At 44.0% G+C, this 26,514-nt stretch overlaps 1 protein-coding gene across 3 annotated transcripts in view; it reads left to right on the forward strand.

The window, feature by feature from the left end:
• TBK1 (TANK binding kinase 1) overlaps positions 1-26,514 on the forward strand; it is a 517,762-nt gene that overhangs the window by 156,884 nt on the left and 334,364 nt on the right. For all 3 annotated transcript variants that reach the window (XM_085653411.1, XM_085653412.1, XM_085653410.1), the window contains exons 5-6: positions 3,541-3,722; positions 16,597-16,757. In XM_085653411.1, the coding sequence (XP_085509537.1) occupies positions 3,541-3,722; positions 16,597-16,757 (343 nt within the window). The remainder of the gene's footprint in view (positions 1-3,540; positions 3,723-16,596; positions 16,758-26,514) is intronic.

The following is a 26,514-nucleotide window of genomic DNA, read 5'->3' on the forward strand; positions in this document are numbered from 1 at the left end:
AAATCCCTTTTCAGCAGCTGCTTAGGACACTAATTCTGTGTATAGCATAGTTTACAGATGATAAATACGCACAGGAACCCTATATTCTATATGAAATTTCGGTATGAATAATAAGCAAAAAATGTGTGCATATCAATTTACTTTTTTAGAAAAAGTGGCCATATTCCCAATATCTGAGCACCACTCTGTCACTAGCTGTATAGTAACCAGGATAAGCAAATCAAAAAACACACATCTATCTGAGATCTAGCTAAGAGGATATAATCGTAGAAGCTTCCAAGAGCTCTTCAAAGACCAGAAAAACCTGTATTCAAAACAACAAGCAAGAAGTGCAGATGGATTGCAAACACAAAAGTAACTCCAGATGATTGTCACTCTTCAAACTTCAAATCCTAGTTGGATCTTTGGAACTTTGTCTCCGACACCTTTAAATTATTTTGGTGCCACGACTGTGAGTATGTAATGTACTTCTCTCACATGAACGGTAGGCCAGATATATCGTAAATGTAGATTTGTTAGATATCAAACACTTTTAAATAAACAAGTATAATAAAATGCAGAGACTCTCTCTTTTAGAATAAGGCTACGGGTTTATTACACAATGCTCTCTAAGCAAAGGCTGTCTCAGATGCCAAATGCACAAGATTCAAATATATGTAGCAAACTATAATCTAAATGCATGAATAATACTGATTAATGAACAAGCAGCAAATAACATGAGATATACTGGACGTCCTGCAAGAGATCAGAAAGATATACATATATATACAGCAGAGGATTACTCTGGATGTGCACCTCCGACACCACAAAGAAAACACCTCAAATGATCAAAGCCACTGGCTAAACATCACAATGGCAATAACCAAAACTTAATACATCACCTGGTGCAAACACTGCATCTGCATCTTATCCCACTTCTGACTGGGGGAGTTCACAGCCGGGGGTTTTGAGCTTAGCTACCAGGGTCACTCCGAGATAGACTCGTCTGCCCTCGCTTGGATTCCAAACTCCCAGTTTCTCAGTCTGCAACCCTCAGCTTTAAACACACTAGAAGATTCGCGAAAGACCTCCTCCCAGCGCCAGAGGAATTTTACCAGAACCGGCCAAGTTCCAAGCAAGCATCCCCATGGCAGTAAGGAGCTCTCGTGTCCCTTCCTCCATTCTCACATCTTCCAGCCTCTATCTTGACAAAGCTCTCACAAGACCTTCCAGAGTACATTAAACTAAAACAATCGCTCAGGAAAACAGCAAGACATTGAATGTGAATAACCCAAACAACTTGCAAGCACTGCTGTGCCCGCAGAGAAACCAGGCAAAGTCAGACATGAGGCCTTGTCAAAGCCAATAGTCAAAGTCAAAGAACACGATGGCATGAAGCCATGCCAAAGCCAATAGTCAGAACTCGTAAGCAAGGCAAAGTCAGAAGAGAAAAATGACATGAGACCATGTCATAGTCAATAGTAAGAACTCATAATTCACATAACCCAAACAACACCATACACATTTCTGCACAACTGCTTATAGCATCACATACTTTACCTGTCAATGTCCTATAGCATCACATACTTTATCTCTCAATGTACAACACCGAGAACATGTGCACCACCGCTCACAATACTGCACTTCAAGACCAAAAAGTACATTCCACACCTCACTCTCCCTCTCACGACTTCAAATGCACATCCCACACCACCTGTTCTTGGCAATTCTGTTCTACTCCATGACAGCTCCCACTGAAAGACAGCAAGATTACAGGAAAGAAGAGAAGCAGGCATATGTAGGACCATCCTACATTTAAGGCTAGGGCAAAATAACACACTAAAGTCAGTTAAAATGGTGGTAATTGAGGGTCATCATAGGGTGCCAAATCACAAGACTCTTTTACTACAGAAGTGAGTGGCAGGTTGCTTAAGCATAGGAGACACACTAATGGAAGCATTTTATGATTAAGCTAACCTCAGCTAAGTGAGGGTGTCTGGGGGATTATGAGTGTTAAAGGACAATTGGTATGTAGTGGATATGGTTGGGTGAAAGGTGCTGTTGGGTGCCACATGGGAGCCAGTTATGGAATTTCATAAGTGTGTTGAGCACATATGATGTGGTCTGTACACTGTTTACTCATGGGTGATTGTGTGTTTGATGTAGCCAACTATATGGCAAGTTTTAGCCATCTGATTGGCTGGTCAGGAAGGTAGGAATGTAGTTGGGTGGTCAGAAAAGTAGGCTCTGAGGGAGTTAGAGAGCAAAGCGGAGAGGGTAGAAGGGGGATTAACATGGAGAATAATATGTTATTTGGGTGTGGGTATGTCTGGGGGGATTAAAATCATTGGCAGTGTGTTTCAGGGGATACCAGGCCCGAATATATCTGCTGTATTTATAAGCTGAGGAAGGAGATAGTTGTGAGTTAGAGCTGGAGATGATAGGTACTCCATCCCTTCCATGTGGCAGACCGGTCGGGTTTATTTCTATTTTTTCATTTATAAAGTTTTATACTGCACGAAAATGACTCTTGCGGGTATTCAAGCGCTTTACAGTGTTTAATGAGCTAGGGAATGTAAAGAAAGTATGAGAAAGATATTGTGTTCTACTCACACTTGCTATGCATGGGCTGATAGTCAACAGTGGGGTACATGTAGACTACATTCAACACTTAGGGGCCGATTACGATGCGGGTTGTAAGGCTTTTTCCGACCGAACTGCATCGTAATGTGCCGGTCGGATTCCTTTCCGACCGCCTCATTTTGATGGAGACAGTGGGAAAGGAATTTGACCGGTCATTCCGCCAGGCTTAGAGAGCCCGTCCGCCAGTCGGAATGCATCAAGTAATCTCAAGGGCTGGCCTTTCCATCATTGAGATTTACCGGCCGGTTTACGGCCGGTATGCATGCTCCCATAGCAAAATATAGGAATTCAACCAAACCGTCTTTGGTCACATCCTAATGGGGCGGTCTGTCAGTCAGCCCCAGGACCGATGGGGTGTCAGGCGGAAGTGATTCCGCCTGACATCGTAATGAGGCCCTTAAGATGCAACTGTGTGTTTCTTGGAAATATTTCTTTAGCTGACATGCAGGATGTAGCTTTTCAGTTAGAGTTTATGTAAATGTAAAAGCGAATGCATGCTGAAGATCAAAAACTTTACTTACCTGTAGCCATGACTAAGTGGACAAGTGGTAGGATGGGAAACAAAACTAAGCTGGTGTCTTTGCCCAATGCGCTTTGGGCTTCCAGGTGACACATGCATATGCAGTTTTCCAGAACCAAAACTGTATGGCAGGAGTGAGCCTAGTTTACGAAACTACAACAGAATCAAGGCGTACACCGATGGTTACACGTAAGTAATGTTTTCCTTATTTTCTTTGTGATGGATATATCTTTGTATTTTCTGCAGGGCATGACACTAAGATTGTAAAGTCTCCCAGTGTTTTACCATGCAACCTGTTGCAGCCATCATGAACCAGTGCTTATGAATGCAATTGCTCTTCTTGTCCTTTAGATGGCATGCCACTTAAAATGTTTTTTGTTTTTTTTTATCCACTCTAGTGGCAGGGATGAATCATCTTCGAGAGAATGGTATAATTCATAGAGACATCAAGCCTGGCAACATAATGCGTGTTATTGGTGAAGATGGCCAGTCTGTCTATAAGCTGACAGATTTTGGGGCTGCCCGGGAACTGGAAGATGATGAACAATTTGTTTCTCTATATGGCACAGAAGAATATTTGGTACAGTGTTTTTGTATGCTGTTTTGTTTATCTGTACCTGATATGCCTATTGAAGTATTTTCTAACCAGAGCTGTCCAGCAGTCCATCATTGAGTAATGGGCTAATCCCTTGTTCACCTGTAGGGTGACTTCCTAGGTGTCTTAAAGGAAGGTGTGCTTTTCCTGTGGTGAATAACTGCATTATTTTAGAGCACCTACCTACTGTTTCTAACCTAGCAGCCTTTGCCATACGCTTGCTTGCATCTTGACTATTGAACTTCTCTAAAATGGGAATCCATGCAGTGCAACTGTCTGAAACTGCCTCTAGTCCCATAATGGGAATTGTGGTGGATCCTTGTTGTCCCAATTATCTTCAACATTTACATCAGCCCTCCAAACTTTTGTTCACACTTGTGTTTCTATGTCATCAACACTCCATTTTACTTTAGTCATTCCTAATTTCTGAAACATATTTTAAAGTATAACAGTTTGCCTTCAACACATTGACACCTGGGTGGGTAATTCCTTTATAATATGTAATATGTCTATTCTCAGTCCAAATAAAGCCATGTAGCTGTCCCTCATCTGCTCCTGTCTCCCACCAGTGTTAAATATCTTCCTTCTCGGGAGGAGGAGCCTAGCCTGCAGCCGAGATGGCCGCCTAGCTCTTCGGCTCCGCCGACCCTTGCGCCCTTCGTCGATATCCTGGCAAGAATCCTGCGCCTCCGAGCCCTACGCTTACCTGCGCCACGTTCCTGACCACGTTACTGTGACTCCGGTCGAGAACGGAGCTGCCCCGGCGGAGTTGAGCCCCGGTTTCCATTCCGGCCTTCCAAGCGGTCGCAGCCGGGCCATTGTTTAGTGGGGACGGCCGGCGGCGACAACGATAGCAGCGGCCGCTGTGGAGAGGGAGGAGCCGGTGCACCGGACCTGGAGCGCGGCGCTGGGATTCTCACAGCAGCCTTTTCCATGCTCGGCTGCCCAGCGCGCCCCGCTCGCAACATTGTATCCGGCTCTCGTATACTGTATCCCGGCCCAGCTGGGAGAGGGCCGGGATCGCTTCTTTGTTGCAGCCTACAGCAGCGGACGCCATCTTCCGCATCGGAAACCCTGGTCTTGCCGGTGGGTTTCCCTGCACCACAGATTCCCCTGTCCTTGAAGCCTCTCCACGACCGGCTGCCTCCACGTTTCTGGCACCACCAGGGCCCCGCAGAGAGCTCATCACTTTCCAGATACCGATGGCTGGTGAAGGGGGCTTGCTTCCCGGGGCGCTCGATGGTTGCTTGCCTAAGATGGCGGACGCAACAGCACCCTCCATCCTTGATCCACCGCTGGGGCTTCGCGACATTCTGGCAGCACTGGAGGACCTGCGGTTGGCCTTCCACGACTCTGCCACTGGTTTGGAGGACCGGTTTGATTGGACTTTTTCAGCTGGCCATGATGATTCTCCAGTGCGGCATGTTAAGCCACATCTTCAGTCGACTGTCGGTGGATCACCCGAGTTGAGGTATGTGGCAGTGACGGGGGGACGTGTCCCAGTGCCCGCTGCGGTACTCTTCGGCTCTGCCCTGGAGGAGTCTGACAATACTGCTCCCTTGGTATGGCCGGAGCTTGTGTCTCAGACGCCGTTTTGCCCATCTCTTTTGTCCTTTGGTGCCACGTCTCTGAGCGTCCTCCTGGACTTGCTTCCTGTACATCGGCCGGCCGCTACTCTGGAACTTATGCATCGTCCTGCTCCCTGTTGTACTAGCCACGGCATAGCAGTGGCGCATTCTGTGGTCCTTTACTATCGAGCTTCACTCCAGTTTGACTTGTCTTTTACACCTCGACTTCTGTAACGGACTCCATGGTGGCCCATCCCGTCCAGGTTGGCTGTACTGCAATTGGATTCTGTTGGACTGCAGATTCGAAGGGGCCAAGGCTGAGGAAGGGGGTTTTTCTTGTTGCACATTGATACGTATATGGCTGGGACTGGGACTTGTGACTGTTGGAGGTACATGTAGCATGGGTGTTAGGTCGGGGCCTGGGGTTGGGTGACCGCGGATAACGATTTTGCTTGCATTGAATAGATCCTTGGCCCTCCTCCGATCAACCGTGACATTCTTTTTCTTTTTCTTCTCTTTCTCTTCTCCTACATTTCGGGTACTCTTTTGGGGCGACAGACACACTGCTAGGGGGGGTAGGCCGTAGCCTCTGCATGCGTGTAGGGTGGGGGGTATATTTCCTTGTCGGGTTTTTTTCTATGGGCCTCCTTTTTCTTTCTTTCTTTTCTCTTTTTCTCTTCTCCCTTTCTACTCTTTACCTTTCTCGCTTGCTCCTTCCTTTCTTCTTTCTTGGGTCGATGGGAGGATTGGGAACTCGTGGGTAGTGCTTGGGGATCGTCATGTGATATGCTTCTTTTCTATCCTGATTTCATTGAGTGCGATTGATTACCTTACGGATAAGGCTTGCTGACTCTTCTGATGATCGTTGCCCACTATAGTCCTAACTGCATTGCTTTGATTCGGATCCTTCCAGACCTGTTGCTATGGACTTATTTCAAAACTTTATAAAAATTAAACCTCATCATCCTGGCGCTCGGCGGCACAATTGTGTGTAACGTGACCGGGTCTATTCGTGCTTGTACTGATATGCTGCTGAGTTGTATAATTGCTTGCTGATGTGCCCTTTATTGCCGAGGCCGGCCTGAGGGTTGTAGGCCCGTATTTGTCTGCACATACTGTTAAATAAAGGTTTTCCAAAAAAAAAAAAAAAAAAAAAAAAAAAATATCTTCCTTCTCATTGCTACAAAAGCAGGAAATCATGGCACTCTGATTAAACTGAAAGTCATAATGTTGCGAAACTTGCCAAAAGCATCATTTACATGTCTACAGAAAAAAGCAAAACCCAAAAGCCATTTTAGCTGCTAAACCATGGAATCACATACTGACTGTACAAGTGTTCTAGTTGTTACAGATTGACACCATGATAAAATGTGAAATTGTCTGTGTTGTGAAGAAATGGTTACATGCCCCCATGCATCTTAGAAAGGAAGCCAACCTTTCTGCATTGTAAGTCATTTTCTCAAAGTGTTCTTAACCCCCCTTATCACTTTAAAAGAGAGTCAATGTTCCTCAGTTTTAATCCCATTGAGTACTTTGCAATACTATTGTGCTACAACCTAGTGTAATTCAACCCCAAAAATAAATCCTGAGTTGTATAGTTATTTAACAATTGCAACTTTCTTCTAAGCTTGTTATAGTGCTAAGGTGGGTAGCTTGGGAGGTGTCTCGACATTGAATTTGCAGTGCCCACTAAGCAAACCCTGTAAATCAATATATGTTCTCAGTAACAGGATATATTTTGATAATCTGAAACAATGGAACCTCGCCACCTTTGTGTGGGATATCAGATTATATTTCATTGTATAGATTTGTCAGTTTTTAAAATGATATTTTAAAACATTTTTACACATGCCTTTAAAAGGGTGCATATTCCATATTATTTAATTAATTAAACCACAGCTTGAATATAGACATAGTACATCACATTAATTGAAACTGACTGTGCTCCTTTAAGGATTCCAGTTGTTGCAGAATTCTTCTCAAGGTCAGTTAGGAAGCTTATCTTTTCACCCCATTGAGCAAAGCTAGCCGAGAACTGCTATCTCCATGGAAAGCTTACATTTGCCAAACTGTTTTTTCAGACTTATTTTTTGGTTCCTCTTGATATCTTTAGACATAAGCTAATTAATCCACCAATTTTCCTTAAGATAGGAATTTAATATTTCTCCTCTTTTCCAAATCATGAGTCTCTTCAGTTGCCTTTTTGGCAGGTGTCTTTCCTGTGAATGCAAAACGTATCGACAGGCGAATACGTTAGCCTTAGTGTAGGTAGCTGGTTCTGTATATGGCACGATCACTAGGTGGCTATATGGTGCACAGAGTTCAGGGAATCCCCAAAAGTGTACAGGGCTCAATGTAAAACCCAAAGTGCTCTATTAATGGTAGTGTGGGAGAGGGGCCTTCGGCCTACCACAGAGGAGTGTAAGACATTTATTGCACAACATTGACCTATAATGGAGACACAACTCAAAAAGGAGAACCACACCAATTTTAGAAAAATATACTTTGTTTTTTATTTTAAGACCAAGACCTTCGTAATAAGGTAAGTATGTTTTAAAAATAAAATACTTTTCACTTTCAGAGAATATTTTTGAAGCAGTTCTGAGTTATCCTATGCGGATAACAATATCACGGTTAAACCGTATCACACTTACAATTCCAGTCTTTGGGGCCCAAGGTCAGCAAAGGACAAGAGTCAGGTGAATACCAAAACTGCACCACCATCGGCACAGGTGCTGCTGGGTGCAGAGGTCAAAATCGGGTTTCAATGGAGACTTGGGGTTAAGCACAGAGGGGACTTCAAAGCTGCACCAAACATACACCACCAGCGGCACAGGGGCGGCCAGGTGCAGGGTGCAATTTCGATGTTGGGCGCCCAATGCTTTTCAATTAAGACTTTGCTTCTCACAAATGGGCTGCAGGCATTGCCCTGGAGGTTGCAGGAGGGAGCCTAATGACAGCAGAGGTAAGTAGAGATGTAGGGGTTCTCAGGGGCACCATTAATTAAGCTCACCAAACTGCCGGGCCTTTGGGTGCTGCGGTGCCTTTGTTCATAGGAGTCTTTTTACCGGAGCCAGTTGCGATCAGAGGAGCCTCTGGATTCAGGCTGCAGGCGTGGTGGTGGAGTCCAGGTGAGGTCAGCCAAAGCTCGATTTGATTGCTGGGGAGACTTCACTGGACAGGTGAGCCACTCAGACTCTGCCCTTGGGCATCGGGTGCAGAGTGGGCAGGGATCGCAGTTCCAGCTGGATTCGGAGCCCTGTAGCTAGTTTCTTGCGGACAGGGCCGGGAGATTGAAGTATTTTTCAAAGGCAACAGTCCTCCCAGGGTTTTCAGAGGTCGCTGGCTGCATGACAGGTCGCAGGTTTGTCGAAGCTGGAGACAGGCCTTTAGTCGTTTCTGCAGAGATGTCATCTTTCTTATTATGTCATCGCAGATCTGATTTACAGGTTTGGGTGAGCCACCTAAATAATAAGTTAAGGAGCTTTTCACGGGAGTAGCAGACTTTACCTGGGGTGACTACACCCTCAATTATGCCACCCTCCTGTGAGAGGGGGCATAGACCTAGCCCTGATGGGAGAAGTCGCCTCATCCTCAAGATGGCAGGGACTGAAAGAGGTGCTTCACCTCGCCTCCCCCACCTGAGAGTTGGAGTTGGCAGAGGTGGGCACACCTCTTATCCTAGGTTTTCCTGACTGTTTTCCCGCCCAAAGTGGGGGTGTAAACCGGGGTGTGCCATCTGCTGCTAGCACTAGAGGCTGGCGGTCGCATTACAAAGGCAGCAGTCCTTTGAAGTTTACCCTTCGAGCACTGGCCCATTCTTGGGGAGGAGGTGTGACAAATCTGCACAGGATGTGCATTGTTTCTGGTCCTAGAGAGCAGAGGCTCTCCACCAAGGGGTCCAGAAACATGTGTGTGTGTGGCAGGCTGCCTAAAGCCAGTCATTGCACACACCATGGTCGGTAGGTTTTCAGGGGGCACCTCTTAGGTGCCATCTGAGTACATGGTTTAATAAATCTCACAGTGGCATCAGTGTGGATTTATTACAAGGAGTTGTTTGGTACCAAATTCTCCTGTTTCATGGTGCTGTGGAACATCATGACACTGTTGTGCTGTTTCCACCTCATGTACTCCTCATGGCTTTCCTGGCACTTACAATATTTAAGAATTGACTTAAGTATTGTAGGGGCATATCTACTCATGCCCTCACCTGTGGCATAGTGCACCCTGCCTTAGGGCTGTAAGGCCTGCTAGAGGGGTGGTTTACCCATACCTGAAGGCTGTGCTGGCTGGCTGGCATGGCAGGCATGGCACTGAGGCACGGTGTCATGGCGACTTTGTCGTTTTTCACCTCAGAAGGGCATGCGAGCTGCAAGGGCTATGGGATGGTCCTAGTGAGGGAAGTCCCAGGGGACCCTCTTCAGCTCCCAGGCTCTAGGTACTCGGGGTACCTGCTACTAGGGACTTACAGGGGGGCAGAAATACCAATTGTCGGTATGTTTTAGAGAAGAAGCACAGGGGACATGTTGGCAGGGACCCTTTGCACTACAATCGAAACCACATCAAAACCAGGCAAAAGGTGGGGGCTAGCCATGTCAAAAGAGGCACTTCCTTACACCTACCTATGGCCATATCATTGAGGCTTGTCTCCCCCTCTCTATCTGAATCCTTTCCCTTGATTGCTTTCTACTGAGAGCTGATGAGTTGGATAATGAGATTTTGAATCTTTCACCTTCCACATTGCTACAGTTCTGTGTTTTCGTGAACTTTGAACTTGAGTTTCTCTAATAATTGGTCTGTGCAAGAAGCAAAGTCTGGCGGATTCATACACAGACAAGGTCTTTATCCATAGTAAGAGGAATGTATCAATCCTAATGGAAGCACTTCATACACTATCTTTTGCAACAATGTCTTCCCTGCATTTACTCCAAGTAGCCTCTTAAGTTCGCCCACTGAAATTGTTGCTTTCTTTGAAACCCCAAACTCTTTTGCTGCATAGGAAATCTTCAGGATAGTCTGTTCTGAACCAACTATTTGTGTGCCTTAAATCGGTATCAGACTCCTGATACAGGTTATATTGTCACAGGAAACCACTTAGCTCCATCTGTGGTTTTGATGGCAGCCTTCCTGAAGGGAAAGACTTTATTCTCCCATTTGGAAGGGTGGGTTGAATGATTTGTTTTACCATTGCCATTGTTCGAATGCTCCGACAGGCTACCATCAGTGTGATCATGTTGACTTTGTGACGTTGACTGCTATGCTTCCTTATTTCTTAAACCTGTTCATGAGAGTGGGTAAATGCATTTTTAACCTCAGAAAGGAGGCGCTGATCCCAATCTGTTCATTTCCAGTGCAGGAACCGTGTATACAACACTACCTGCTTCATGAGCACTGGTTTCTCCATCTACCGGGAAGCATTGTCGAGATTTTCCTACTCAAAACTGGTATCCCAGAATGTGTACCTTTTCTTTGTTAGTGAGAGCCAGTTTTAACCCCCATAGATGCGATGCTCAAACAGTGAAAAACAATTGTGGGCAAGATGTGTAGTTCTGTAAAAATATAAAACTCCCTGCCCTTGTTCAGTAGGCTGAAAACTCCAGCTAGCACCCCCTCTTCCTCAGCCTCACAGTCCTTGATGAGACACAACAGGAGAAAAGCTAAACCTATCCCTTAAAGACCGCCATAGAGGTTAAGTAGTCTGAATGAAAGGAAGGAGCCCAGGTCACATATACCACTCCTTGCCATTAACACATTCCACTGCAGTGAGAGGAGGGCTGAAACAAGCTATTCCTTCTCTACCATCCATGGACTCGGATCAACAGTGAATGCCAGATTTGTTGTGAACAGAAACCGCCTTGCCATGCAGCTTTCTTAGTTGCTACAAACAAGCTCATGTCTCCTGCAGTCTGTGTCCCCAGCATTTCTGAAGAAGATTGAGAAGCTTCTCATCGTTGGCGGCGCAATAGGGCTTGTCCTTTCTCTGAGAGAGCATTTAAGTTTTGTTACTACAGTGGCTCACCGTTGGCAATTCTATTTGGATTATGAAACAAACAAATGGTGTTGGGAGGCTGCTTTCATTAAGTCTAATCATTGGCAATAGATCAGGCAGCACTCCAAACAATCATTCTTTTGCTCACCAGGCCACCTCACTTTGTACCCAGCCATATGCAAATCAGTCTTGTCTCTGCTTATCATTGGAACAGTCCTGCTCAAACTCCCAGGCCAGGTCCTCCCTGAACTGGAACACAAGCAACCCAGGACCGGTTTCACCCTAGTTATGGGCTTATCGGCCTGTAGAGCTTGGTTCCAGTGACACAGCGAGCATAATACCCACTTCTGGGCATACCCATGCCACTTAGAACAGTACGCGAAACAAACATATGATGATGGGAGGCTGCTAACAATACGTCTAACCACTGGCTTAGGTATGCCCAAATGTGGGTTCCATGCTCCCTGTCACTGGAACCAAGCTGCGTATCCCTTAACACATATTTCGTCTGTATAGATTGGACTCCAGCAGTCTCACTTGGGTGCAAAACACCCTATTTTACAGCCATGTCCACCCCTCTATGGATGATTTGTTCTTAGAAGTAAACAGCGTGCTATTGGGTAGGATTGCTGGTTCCTCTTAATTCTCTGGCTGCCATTGTGTTAATTCGGCTTCTCCTTGCGGGTCAATCATATCTCATGTCTGCTTTCTGCGACACATTTAGTGCTGCTTGGTCCACTTATGCACAGGGAACTCCCTTTATTTCGGTGGCCCATGGGATCTATAACATTGATCCAGAATCTCTAAAAAGGAAATGTGAAGCCTTGTAAACCACAGGATGCCCTAACCCAAGGATATGAGGAATGATTATCCTAGCTGAGATCCACTTGATCAATGTCCTACTCCATACAGAAAATCTCTCCAGTTCATGAGTTGTCCCAGCGTTATATGGCAGTCATGAAAACTAATGCAGCCATGAAGAGAGTGGGCCCAAGTCTACTCCTTGCTCGCAGTATCCAGTGACTTTGGGTTGCTCGTTCCACAATCCTTTTTTCTTTTGTGTTGAGTTGAAACAGCCTCCTGTCGTGCCAGATATCCTCGTCACTCTTGGCATGGAACCTCTGGACACCAATGAGCAGCAGGGCATAAACACCTTGTCCAATTTTTCACTTAGCATTGACTGATATCTATCTGGGTGAAATGAAAGACCGATAGGCATGTTGATGGGGTGAAGAGACTAAATCCCCTATCTCTTTCAAGTATATCTGTTGGTTACCATTTTGGGTCTTCTGTTTTTTCCTGGCTAATGAAAAACTCTCCTGGAACAAGCTCTGTCTCTTCAAGGCTGTATTATGTTTAATTATTTTATTATGGTGGTGCCACAGATTGCACGAGTAATGTGGAACTCTGTAGGTATTGAAATCCAATAATACATTTGCGTCTTCTGTCTGTCATCTCTCAGTAAACTAAAATACACTCTTCTGAAGAATACTTCTAACCACAGATTTGTCACCTTGTGAATACTTCCTGCCACTGCCCCTACGCTTTTTCAGATCCAGATCCACACAGCGATGGTTTGATGATTGCCAGCTTTCTAGACCTGCAAGATGCCATTAGACTACATACATCACCTACATACATCACCTGACTCCTCCCTTAATTCCCCACCTGGCCCATTGCTAGGACACACAGACCTGCTCTGGGGAACTTGTCCTTCCTCCTTCAGCACCCTCACTCCCACCCCATCAGATTTTGTGGTGCAAGCCTCCACAAGCAGGTTGAACCCCAATTCCTGCCCCACTGCACATCCAGACATAGAATACAAATTCATAAAGTCCTTTGGGAAAAGTATGGTCTTTTCTGCCAATTTAGCCTTTAGATCAGTAAACCCTGATTGCCTTTTAGGACGTTACTCGCGCATGTTATGGAATATGCTGAGTGCACCCATGCACCAGTAACTTCAAAAATACTGCAGATCTTGAGTCTCCAGAAGGAGCATCTAGGAGAAGCAGCAACAAGGCCCACCTCTGCAACAGCACAGCTCCCTTTCTATTTGAGGTAGAGGTTAGGGATCTGACTGACAACATTCAGGCCTGTGGGAGCATTGCATTACCCATACCCCTTCCTGCCTGCTGCCTCTTCAAAACTACTTTAATTTGCCCTCAGTGGCACATTATCATCCAGCTAGAAGTAGGATAAGTTACTTCCGCCCCGGGTGGCCAAATATCACATCAGACATATGGGCGCTTCAAATAGTCCAGGATGGTTACACCGTACTTTTCCTGTCCACTCCTCCAAACATGCCACCTGCATTACTTTGACTTCTAGAGGACCACTTTTCCATCTTACAGAGGGATGTACTGTCCTTCTTGGACACAGAAGTAATCAAGAGGGTACCTGCATCAGAAATAGAGATTGGTTGCTGTTGCTGTTATTTCCTGGTGCCAAAAAAGGACAGAGGACTTCGTACTATGTTAGACCTTCGGCCTCTGAACTTTTTCCTCAAGAAGGACAAGTTCAGAATGGTGATCCTGGCCCAAGTTCTTTCTGCCATGGATCCAGACAACTGGAGGGTGTCATTGGTTCTGCAGTACTACTTTTTCCACATCTCTATCATGCAGTCGCACAGACGATACCTGCGTTTTCAGGTAAGCCACAAGCATTTTAAGTTCTCCATGCTCCTGATTGGCTTCACCAGTGTCCCTCGGGGGTTAACAAAAGTGACGGTGGTGGTCGCTGTGCATCATCAAAGGTTTGGAATACCAGCCTTCCCATACCTCAACCAGCCATGGACCATCTCCAGATGGCGGGCAACCTGCTAAGCTCTTTAGCATTTCCATCAGGTGCTAAAGTCATATCTAACTCCTTCGCAGAGGCTTCACTTTATCGGAGTCATTCTGGATAAGGTGTAGTTCCAAGCCTTCCCTACACCTCAGTGAGTCCCGGACATTTGGTCTATGATCCCAATGTTTCAACCTTTGACATGGGTCTCAAGGCTGCCCCTGAGACTTCTTGGCCTCCTGCATCCTGTAAGTGGATCATGCCAGATGGCACATGCGGGCTCTGCAGTGGGATCTGAAGTCTCAGTGGGCTCAGAACCAAGGGAACCTTACAGATTCCATCCAGGTGTCGGAGGAACCTACAAATGATCTGCAGTGGTGACTACTGAGCGTCAATTAGACCAGTGGTAGGCCCCTCTCCCTATCCGACCCAGAGATAATTAATGTGATAGGTTCACCATTGATGTGTTGGAGAGGTCATTTAAGAGAGATGGAGATAAGAGGACTCTGGTCTCTTGGAGAGATCAGCCTCCTCACCGTCTTGGAGTTGCGATGATTCACTTGTAATTGAAGTCTTTCCCTGTTCATGGACATGAGGGGGATATGGCTAGAGAGCCTCACGGACAATACCCCCACCATGTGGTAATGCAACAAGCAGGGCCGAGTGGAGTGCTTGGTCCTGTGCCGGGAAGCTCTGCCCCTCTGGTACTTGCTGATTCATCAGGATATCTCCTTGATCGTAAACCACCTGGCAAGATTTTTAAACAGCAGGGAGAACAAGCTCAGTCGGCGTTCCCTAGGAGATCTTGAGTGGAGCCTACATTCATAAATGCAACCGGGTGTCTTCCAGCAAAGAGGAGGACCCTGGCTCGATCTTATTTGTCACTGCTAAGAATGCACAGCGTCCAAGCTTTTGCCTTTTGGAGTTTCTGCCACAGTTCTGTCTTGGAGATATCTTTCGCCTCAAATGGAGCTCCGGCCTCATGTACACTTTTATGCCTCTACCGCTCCTGTCCAAAGTTCTGAAGATCAGGAATGACCGATCCCAAGTATTTCTAGTGGCTCTGAACTGGGCCACAATAGTAAGGTATACATAATTTCTGGTTATGAGCATCAATCCAGCTGCTGATTCGGTTGGATTCAGCTGCAGAAGCAATACACCCAGTCCTGTGTTACTTGCACTTCCAATCTTGGAGATTGAGTGGCAACGGTTAACTGCACTATCTGTCCACCAAACATAACGCCAGTGCTCAGGACCAAGGTACGGTGTTCCTGCCAAAAGTTGTGATGCCCTTTCATATCGGGCAGTCCATCAACCTTCTGACACTCTTCACTCCACCTCATCCATCCAAGGAGGAAGAGCGACACCATCGCCCGCACCACAGGAGAGCTTTGAGCTTCTATATCAATTGCCCAAAAAATATTGGATGGCTGATGAGCTCTTTGTTGGGGTTGCAGTAGCCACAAAGGGAAAAGCAGTGCTGAAGAGGACTAACTCACAATGGATGGTATTCTGTATAAATATCTGTTATGCATTATCTAAAAATAACGCCGTCTCCCACCCACCACCGAGGGCACAGAGATTCATCCACCAGAACCAAGTCAGCCACCACTGTGCTGGCACACAAAGTGCCTGTTTTGGACATCTGTCAGGCTGCCACGTGGGCGGCAGTTGACACTTTCACAAAGCACTCCTGCCTGGATGGTAAAGTCCTGTGGGAGGGACATTTTGCCTGTTCGGTCCTGCAAGACTTTTTAGTCATTTCACACTCCCACCACGGAGGAAGGGACACTGCTTTGGTATTTATCCACAAAGTGAGGACTCTTTGGTTAGAAGTAACTTTCAGAAGAAGATGTTACTTACCTTCGGTAACACTCTTTCTTGTGGATACTCTGTCGAGGTGCAGATTAATCACCACCCCTCCCACCTCCCTGTTCTGTGGAATGCACTCTGTTCTCCATCTTAAAATGGTCTCAATGTAGTGATCTACACACTTTCAAAGCCTGCTCCTTTGATAGCTCCGTGTCTGATGGCGCAGACATCAATCTGAAGTAAATTGGCATCTATGCGCAGGCGTGGCAACTATATGTGGCTCCAGCATCTCCTTCGGGTGGGATGGACTCTACGCCTAGACTTTAATATGCCACCTGTTGGTGCAATATGGAATTATTGAGAAAAACCTCCAGATCCAGTCTGGCGCTGGGGGGGTATTCACACTGTAAAGAGTCTGCCGTTAGAGTACCCACCAGAAAGAGCAGAGTGTTACCAAAGGTAATTAACTTGATCTTCTTTTCTTAGTAATTGTACATACATGCAGAAGTGCTTTCTCCCTTCTAGCAGATATGCCCCTCTCTTTGCTGATCAACATATTGACTGCAGTTCTGCAGAGTAACCCTTATATCTATTCACAAATGGACTCGTTGCTTTATGTGAATGGATGACTGGTATTTGATCATGTGCATAAAGCAGCATGTAGTAATCCTGTTTGTTTTCATTTTCTCATCTTTATTTTCCTTCAAAGCATCCAGATATGTATGAGCGAGCTGTACTACGAAAAGACCATCAAAAAAAGTATGGAGCAACTGTGGATCTTTGGAGCATTGGGGTGACATTTTACCATGCTGCCACTGGCAGCCTTCCTTTCAGACCCTTTGAAGGCCCTCGCAGGAATAAGGAGATGATGTAAGTTTATATGCCTTATAAGTATTTATTTACAGGACTTTAAAAATTGAGATAATGTGTTGGTCTTAATGCAATATGTTGCATGACCCAGGAATATAAGCTGTTTTTGTACCTATTTAAAGTCAAGGCCATGAGAACTAAAGCTGACATTTTTAATATGTGTTCATACTGCTCATTGTTAAAATATCTGTACTGCAAAAACTGTGTTAAAAAGTATGTTTCCCTTAGCGTATTTGTTTCAATTTCTTGACTTTTTCACTACATATCCTAAAACTCTTAAACCAAAAGTAAGCAGTTACTCAACATTTTTACATTAATTTCCTGAGTTCACCGTACAGATTTATTGGTAAGTGCTTGAAATTATCATGCAACCCGCCCAAATTCCTTTTGTTTAATTTAATGTCCAGACCTGAGGCTCCAATTGTGTGGAAAGTTTTTAATGTGTTGGAACAGATTGGAGCTCAAGGTTTTTAACCGATTTGAGTGAATGGAAGTTGAACAGAGAAGTGTTCTTGTCTGTGCTGAAGAGATGACACCACGGACTGTAACCAATTTTAAAGCCTCTCATTGGGTCAGTAGCTTCGTTGGGGCCATTGATCCAGCCTGATGTTCACTGGCCTTCTTGTAGAAGTAGTGTAATCAAAACATAATATGAACCACAGTAATGCTAGCTGAATGAAAATACACTGCATTATGATTTCATGATTAGAGATTAAGATCAGACACACCTAATGATAGATTTGATCAAGCCAAAGAGTGAAAGTGATTGAGGTAAAGTGATGATGGAGAATTCTTAAACGTTAGGCATTAAGTTCAAAAGAACACAATGAAGATGTTGTTAAACTGGGTAATGGATATGAATGATAAATGCTGAAAGGATAAAAAGATGAACCACTGGATGCTCCATTAATCTAGCGCTCTGTAGTTTGAGTTTGTGACATAACAGACCAGCTACAGTGCTAGATAAATCAGTTTGTAAATAAATATCTCATATGTTTTATACCCAAGAAGGAGTGGAATAAAGCCACAAGAGTGATCTTGCACTAGTAATTAATATTAGGTGCACGGAATTGCAAATAAGTCTGGTGAGAGCAAAAGTGCTGCTGCGACGTAAAAGCTACAAGGTGAGTTGCTGAGTATTATCAAGAAAAAGAGACAGAGTAGGAGAGTTGATTAAAACATTGATCAAATAAAACACAGATCAATGGCCAAGAGCTTTTCTGTAGAAGCCACCAATAAAGCCTATTTGCCTTGACTCCGGGAATGATATTTCATTAGAAATTGTGCTACTATGGGAAGATTGAGAAAGGCAGTGGGACAGCTTCCAAACAGAGTAATTGTAATGAGAATGTATGAGGTTTTGCTGAAGATCATGTTGATTCTTAATGTCAGTAGTAGGCAGTTTAATGGACATACTGCATTTGGCTCTTAATGCTTTTCTGCTGACATTTGCTGTCTCTATGATGTCACCGGTCTGCATGGGCAATTATACTTTCATCCATATTTTTTCTTTAAAATGAGAAATGCCCTTATATGTATTGTGACTATTTTGTGTCTTTAAAGCTGTGCTTCATGCAGCTAAGTTTGACTTTTTAGAAATTGGCGTCAGAGATACTCATCAGACTTGGACCACCAGGTGAAAATCTGAAATGGGCAATGTTATACAGAACCAGTTTTAGTCTATGGAGAATGAGCTACAGACACACTTTGATTGGCTCTCTTTTCGGAAAGGAGAAACCTTAATGCTTTGGCACCTACAGAGATCTGCTCTTGCCTGTTACAGCTGTAGAAAAAAACACCCTTATCGATTTATATAAACTGAAGCCAGGAAGTTTGTGTTGTTATTATTGACCACTGGTAAAATAAGCCATTGAGCTTTTAGCCTTGGAATGTAGAAGTGTACAGCTTGCACGTCCAACAACATCTAAGAGTTAGAACAAGAAAAAAATACCATTGTGCTCTTTAACCAACATCTTAGCACTGACTTTCCAAGCCGATAGGACGTATTGGAGAGAAGGGACTAGATTTTTTTCTTTCTTAGAGAGCCTTTTCAAACTCCTGGAGAAAACAAATGGAATGTAGTAAGAGTTTTAAAGCAAGACCAGTTTGACTTCAAGGTATTTTTTTATGTTGTGAAAGGAAAACCATTGAAATAATGCCATTTGATCCTCAAGACAATGATATCCAATATTACAATGCATCAGGGGGGCTCTTATTGTACACTCCGAAGACTGACAGTGGACTTACGTTTGCGCCATAGCATGTTTTTATAAGAGTCTTGCCACCTGGTCAGCCACAGTGAGAACTACACTACTAAAGCCTTAACTGAATAGGCAAGATTGTTTTAGACTACCTTACCAGGATCAGAACTGAACATGGAAACCTAAAATCCATCTTGTGCAAAAAACATTAATGATAGTGCATTTTAGACATGCAATCCAGAAAATCGTCCAGATGTCTGTCATCTTGTACAGACCTGCAATAGATATGTGTCAGCTGTACATATATTATGCTGAAGGTAAGCAACGAATACCTGCACTCTGTGGCTTAGTCTGTTGGGAAGAAGGGGCCTAAACCATCTAGGTCATCCTCAAAAGAAGATTGAGACCAGAGGAAGTTTATATTCAAAGAGACCAGTATATCTCCCTGCAAGAAAAAAAGTCCAACAAGAAATAGGGCTAGTAAAACACATTCTCAAATTAGAGATTGCACTCTTTTACAGAAATAAATAAATTTATCCCATTATTACTGTGTTGTAATACCCACATGTTGGTCCTGATGAGAATCCCAGCACTCAGTGGGATTCGAAACGCGTAGACCACTCTCCGCTTCAGGCCAATCTTTGTTTAAAGTAAACAGTGAATTAACTCATGACTATGCCAATTGCGATATATTGATGGCCTGTATATAAATTGTATATAACGTGATTTGAATGTGTTGTTTGTTTGTATGTTAAGTAGAACAAATTTCTTCTTTTTTGTGCACAGGTGTCTAAATTGTAACAAATGTGTTCGTATTGTTAGTATTGTCATTTATGTTGTGATGTATTGTAATGAGCGTACTTTATTTAACTTTAACAAAAAACAAAAAAATGCAGTGTTTATAAAATAACAAACACGTTTTTGATTAAATTCAACGACAAAGTTGTGGCTAGTGTTCTTGTTTAATTCAGTCCACTACGTAAAACTCGAGTTGAAAACACATACAGTATTGGCACTTGTTTTGTTCTTTATATGTAATACCCACTAAAGCATAAAACAAGCAACCCAGATTCACAGACAGAGAGGGATATCTTTAGACCTACCACTTCAAAGCCTGAACAACCAACACAAAACCCTCAGACCCGACAGGAAGGATTCACCACCACATCTGAGCTTATTACTACGGACAACAAACCGTGATATCTGAGATTGCATTGAAATTTGTCACAGGTGGAAATAGTAACCTACCCCTCTTGATGGTCCCTCAACACACCATGCCTTAGTCAAAAGTGTGTGATGAACCCTGGAGTTGAAGGAAGTCCACCGGGACATGTCTTTACCAGTGTAGAATCAGGCGCTTGTAGCGGTCATAATAATGTGTCATAATAATGTATGTTTCTCGTGTTGTTGTCATGAAAGATATAACAAAAACAAACACTTTAAAAAAATAAAAAGTGTATGGCAAATAGAAATTTCTTAATATATGCCTTAGTACCAACTAAACCACTTGATCCTCATTCTTTGCCTGTAAATATATGTGGTATGTTTGTTAAAGGTATGTGTAAATAAGAGAGTGGTCGCCATGCACATGTCCTTTATGGGGACGTAGCACACATAGCCTAGGTTTGCACATTTGTGGAGTGTGCTCTAGGTGTGAAGTCTGTGAATTTTATGGCCATGTAATAGAATCTTGGAATTGTTTGTACAATAACCCATGTATTGTGCTGCATGAGACACTAAAAACGACTTTGTGTTACTTATGTCTTTTGTTGCCTTAATATAGTATAAGGAAGCCCTCCTGATGTCTCGTGTGTAGTAGACTTTCTGCTGGGGTCGGGGGTTATTTAAATGATGAAAGGATATTAACTAGGTTGGATTCCATGGAAATTTGATACCACTTTGAAGAGGAATTTTGGGTTAGATCTCATTGCTAGTCTTATGGAAGTGAAAGTATGGCTGTTGTATGATAAGTATTTGCATAATTACATGCTTGCCACTTGCGCTGACCTCCCGGGATGCATGCATTTATCAGACCAAGACCAATCCGGGCTCGCCTGGCCGCTATTCTAAATAAATTGCATACTTTGCAGTCTAACTTAAATCTTTATTGTGAATGCTGCTTAATTTTAGTTTTTTTAAATTGTTGCTACTGTGACCATTCTTCTGTTGTACTGCAATTCTGACCCAGGTTTTCTTAGTTGTTTCAAGACTGTGTTAAGAATTTACATGGGGGTGGAATTTATCTTGGTGGCTACAGTATCTTCCAGCCTAAAAGGGGTACCCAGTTACATAATCAGTGCATAGCATGTAAATCCAGAATAGGCTCACGCTGCAAAAGAAACTAGTTATGTATAACAGTACTTTTGTGGCTTGAACTTTATTACAGATTCACATGCGACCCTTTTACCCCCCTGGTGAAGGAGTACAGTTAGTAAAAAAAATATGTAAAACATATTTTAATGATGATTCAGAATACAGGAATTATATTCTGAAGATGGTGGTGACATAGATGTGCATTTTGGGCTTACAAGTAGTCTTAAGCTCTATCTATGGTCGATGTTCAAAAGAAAAAAAAACTGCGGTTGCACACATTATTTTCGGCCCCAACCCCTAAATGTCAGAATAGTACACAGTCTGTGAATTTGGAAGGGTTTGAAATTTAAACCCTAAACCATTTTTTTCTCTTCTCCTGGTCTACTTTAGTGCTGTGGCCTCTTACTTGAGGTAAATTACTCTGGTATAAACAATATGGGACGTTCCCCACTTCATCCCAATAGGCTCTGCTCAGTGCGACTAAAATGACAATACAATATTTATTTACCCATGTTGTGAGAAACGTGGTGTATGAGTCCTAAGATGGCAGCAGTGGACACCTCAATTGAAGAAAACCCTGCCATATACACTGATCCTGTCTGTCACTTGCAAAGTAGAAAGAGATCCTTCTCACCCCATGATCAGGCTAAGAAACTCTGGAGCTCCATTGTCCTGACTGGACCCTGCCCTTCCAATCCTTCTGCAGTCTCACATGTATTGGATATTTGACCAGCAGCAGCTGACTGAGGTCATTGCTTTTGTGAGAGTCTGATGTAGGAGAATTTTTTTTTTTTTATTTTTTTTTTTAAGCAAGCCATGTACAAATCAGAACAAAAAATACATTGCTTTTGTTAGAAAGTAGATTTATGTGTTTCATATAGAAAATCAACATAGCAGACATCAAATTCAACTCATACACCCACAAACAGAAAAAAAAGAAACACATGCAATCACATAGCCTTTTTAAGGTCATGACAAGCCTTCAGGAGGCAAGCCATAAAGTCTGCTCATACGTTGTTAGGCTTAGCAGCATGAACAAGAAGGGTACTGTAAGTTCCTTAGGTTCAAATCAAGTCACACAGCTAGTTAGTGTTTCAGTGCTAGACCTCTAAGTCATCCTATTGCTAGCTGACTCTTAGTTATGTTTGCTGGATAGCTCAAGAAGCATCCCCTAGTAGATGCCTGTTATCCAAATAAACCCAGTGGCCAGTCCTCAGGCATTAATGGTTGGCATTTATCAGTCATTTTAGAAAGATAAATTGTATAATTTTTTGTTAAGCCAAGTGAAGTGTGAAAAGTTCACCCCGTCAATCCCAAGTTAAGAGCAGCAAGCAAGAATTCATATGTTTGAGTAAAGATGAAATAGTGTAGCCCCAGTGAAGGAATTACAAATTCCAGTAATATTTGCTTAGAATTGAGGGGAACATTTTGGTCTCTAAACTAGCCCTGGCACACTAGGCATTAATAGCGGAAATGTAATACATTTTCAAGATCAAAGGTTTGGAATAGATAGAAGTCAAGGTCAATTGAATCAGTATAGCTTCCACTGGTATCTTACGGAAGCCTGAGAATTTCTCATTTAAAGAACTACCTAAACAAAAATAATAAAACCGAGTCAGTGAAGAAATAGGACCTTATGCACCAAAGCTCCATCATCATATAGATTGCCTAGCATCATCCTCCTTCCAGGAGCCTCAAGCTCCTAGATGGACCTTCTTTGAAATGTCAGCTCAAACTGCTTCAGTCAGCCCGAGTGCCAGTAACTGGTGCCATGAAGCTAATGCATATACTGTTTGAAGCTAATTTCTTTGGACTTTATGGCACAGACTAACAGCATATAAAAGGGTACAGGACTGTACAGGGCCCTTTCAATCATCCACAACATGACGACAATGCCACATTTTGAGCCTGTTTGATTAGAAGGTTACCATGGGCAGAACTCCTTCCAAATAAGGGCCCAGCAGGTATTCATAACTCTCCCTTGGAGATTGCCCAGACCAGACCAGACATATAATAGTGCTTTGAAGCTGAGAACACAAATGCCTCGAACAGAAAGAAGATGGACCTGGGAGGGAAAATTGTGTTCCGTCCCAACCAATGCAGGACTTCAAATAGTAAAAACCATCCAACTGAGTCTGAAGCCTTTTCAGCATCCTGAGTTGTCACAACTGCAGGGAGCTGGTGGTCAACATTATGATTATGAGCCAACAATCTTCTAAAGTGGTTTAGCATGGATTTCACCACTGATGCTAAGTTACTTGTCTTTTGGAGCTGTTGACTTCTTGGAGTTGAATGTTTTGATGACTTCTCCGCTCTTTTCATCTTCAGGTCTTCCTTACCCATAATTTTCTCCAGTTTCTGCCTCAGTCTAATTCCTCCTCTGTCATTCATTGTCTTTTTACATTTTTAGGCAGAAGTCAAAGTCACCCCTAGAGCAGAAGAAACCTCAATATAGTGTTGTCACTGAGGAATGCTGTCTGGGAGGAGTGCAGCCTGGAGTGCATCTTTGCATTGTATCTTGGCCATTAATTAATAACAAGACCATACTTGGCGGCATGCTTTTGGACAGCAGCAACCAGAAGTGATGGACTAACGTTGTGGGATGGCCTGACTATTGAAGAAAGGTGTAGAACTGGAGTAAGCGGTGTAGGAGGGGAGGCGGTGTGCAGGGATGCTGGACTCCCATGGCACTTGTGAACCTGCCTCCTTGGCTAAAGATTGAACTTTGCGCCCAGATATGTGGGTCTTGGTACTTTGCTGTAGTCCGATTGATGGATACACCCAGGAGCTGACCTTGACTTGGAGGGATCCTGAGGCCGTGAAGCACCTGGCAACAAATGCCAGCTGCTATATGGACACATTAGCCTAAGAGCTCCCCTTGCTAAGAGATGAGAAGTAGGTAAAAGAAGAAGCATGTCAGACACCAATTCAAATATTACTGCAATAGGAGCGAAATCAGATCACTTAGCAGCATCTCTATTATAAAATCACCACAAACCCTAGACCTTTAAATAGAATTAACTATACTGCAGAATGCAACTCTCTTGTAACATCAATCAGGTAACTCCCCCTGAATCAAAGGGCTTCATATTTACTATTAATTTAGGTGCCACCAACACACTCACTGGTGCTATAGTCCATCACCCACCATGCCCCAGACCAGGTTTTGGTTGCAAGATTGATGAAACTCTTGTGCACCATGTTATGCTTTATAATTTCCTCCTCTTTCTGCATTTCTAACTTTCATTTTGAAAATAAAACTGACAAGAACTACATTGAGCTTGGAGAAGATATGTCCACATTGGGACTCTCGCCACTCGTCAAGGATCCTACTTACCTAGCGGGCCACACGCTGAATGCAGTCCAACTCTACAGCTACCCCCTGCCCTCACTCTTTAATTTGGTTGTACCATGCTGCCGTACCTAAGCCGCGGAAAATATGGATGTCCAAGACTACGGACGTCGCACTTAGATTATAGAATCTCTGTAGAGGCCTATCATAGCCTTTACGATCAGCCAAGTACATTCACAACATTGTCTTCTTCTGTATTGTCTGAATGGTTTAAAACATGGACATAAGAGTCTTAAAAAAAGCTGCCCACAGATTTGGTTTGCAGCCATCACCGGCCCTCATATAAATCCTTACTGGCAGTATTTTTAAAAAAAAAATCTTTTTTTTATTTTGCAGCAACAAAAAAACAAGTTGTTCACTTCGTATACATCATAATCAGTAAATCTCTGGTTACAGGTGTCGACATATTAAGGCCAGTATGACTTGTTTAACACTGTAGAGCAGTGTTCGTTCAGTCCGTGGTTCCCAGGCCGGAACGGCGGGCCTGCGGAGGCTCACATATGTCCCCTCTGAATGTGTTCCATTTTGACCACACTTCCCCCCCATTTTCGAGGGCACCCCCGCACCGTATACACAGTCTTCTCCTGCAGCATACACCAGTCCATGTCTCTTTGCCAATCGGCCAGTTTCGGTGGAGCCGATTCCCCTCACAGGCGCGCGATGTTTCTCTTTGCCACCATTTGCCCAAGTGTGACCCAGAGTTTCCCCCTTGCAGGTAAGTCCGTGGGTTCCCATATGTTCAAAAGGCATCGCTTGGCCTCTGGGCGTATGTCCACCTCCCACACCTCCTGCATACAAGACATCACACGCCTCCAGTACCTCCGCACACCCGGACATTCCCACAGTATGTGGAAGAAAGAGCCAGCCTCCCCGCAGCCCCGCTTGCAGAGCCCCTCCCCCCCCCCCCCTTTCCATCGCCTGCAGCCTCGTGCATGATATATACACTCTATGCAGTATTTTAAGTTGTATGAGTCGAAGTCTTGCCGATATCGCCACCTCCCTCGGGGATGCCAGCGCCTCCACCCACTCCTCATCGTCTATTTCGAGGCCATCCGCTATCCATTTCTCCTTGAGAGACTCGAGGGGATCAGGAGGATTATTGATCAGTTTCTTGTATGTGAGTGAAATGGCATGTTCCGGCATGTAGCCATCGAGCAGCCTATCCTCGAGTGGGGATGCCTGTGGGGGCCTGGTCCCTAGTGGTATGTTGGCCTGAAGGGAGTGCCTAATCTGCAGATATCTGAAATATTCAGTGTGCGCCAACTCGTACGTGTCCTGTAGGTAGGCAAAGGATCTAACCCCCTCGGGCCCCCACAGGTCCTTGACCTGCGAGATACCGATAAGGTCCCACCCCCGGAACCCCTTTGTATGTCCTAGGCTGTCCAGTCTTTCAGAAGCCCACAGTGGAGTTGCCAGTGTCAGAGTGTTAGCCCAACCGAGCTTGCGGTGCGCCGCGTGCCAGATCTGCACCGAGTGTTTCTTACTGGCAGTATTTAATTCTCAGAACTTACCTGGATGGATGAGCGACTTGTGCAACAAGCATAATCATCAGTGATTTTCTCAGTACCGCAATTTCTTTCATAGAGACTTGAGGAAGTCACTGGATGTAATGAAACACGTGTCTGCTGTTTCCGTATCTGCTCACTTGGACTGATGCACGTCACCTTCATCAAAGGAATGTTTTGCCATCTGTACTTACCTTGTGATTAATTCTGAGTGCATCTAGTCTTGTTACAAACTGTTATAGTGATGCTTTTAGCCTATATGCAAAACGTTTGTATGTAATAAACGAAGGAAATTTTGTTTAAATACATCTCTGGGTTCTTACCTGTGATTGAATAGACTCTTGCCATATTGGTATAAAACTTATCAAGGTCACATATTTGTAATT

The sequence above is a fragment of the Triturus cristatus genome, chromosome 4_1, assembly GCF_964204655.1.
Source record: "Triturus cristatus chromosome 4_1, aTriCri1.1, whole genome shotgun sequence".
Lineage (NCBI taxonomy): Eukaryota > Metazoa > Chordata > Amphibia > Caudata > Salamandridae > Triturus > Triturus cristatus.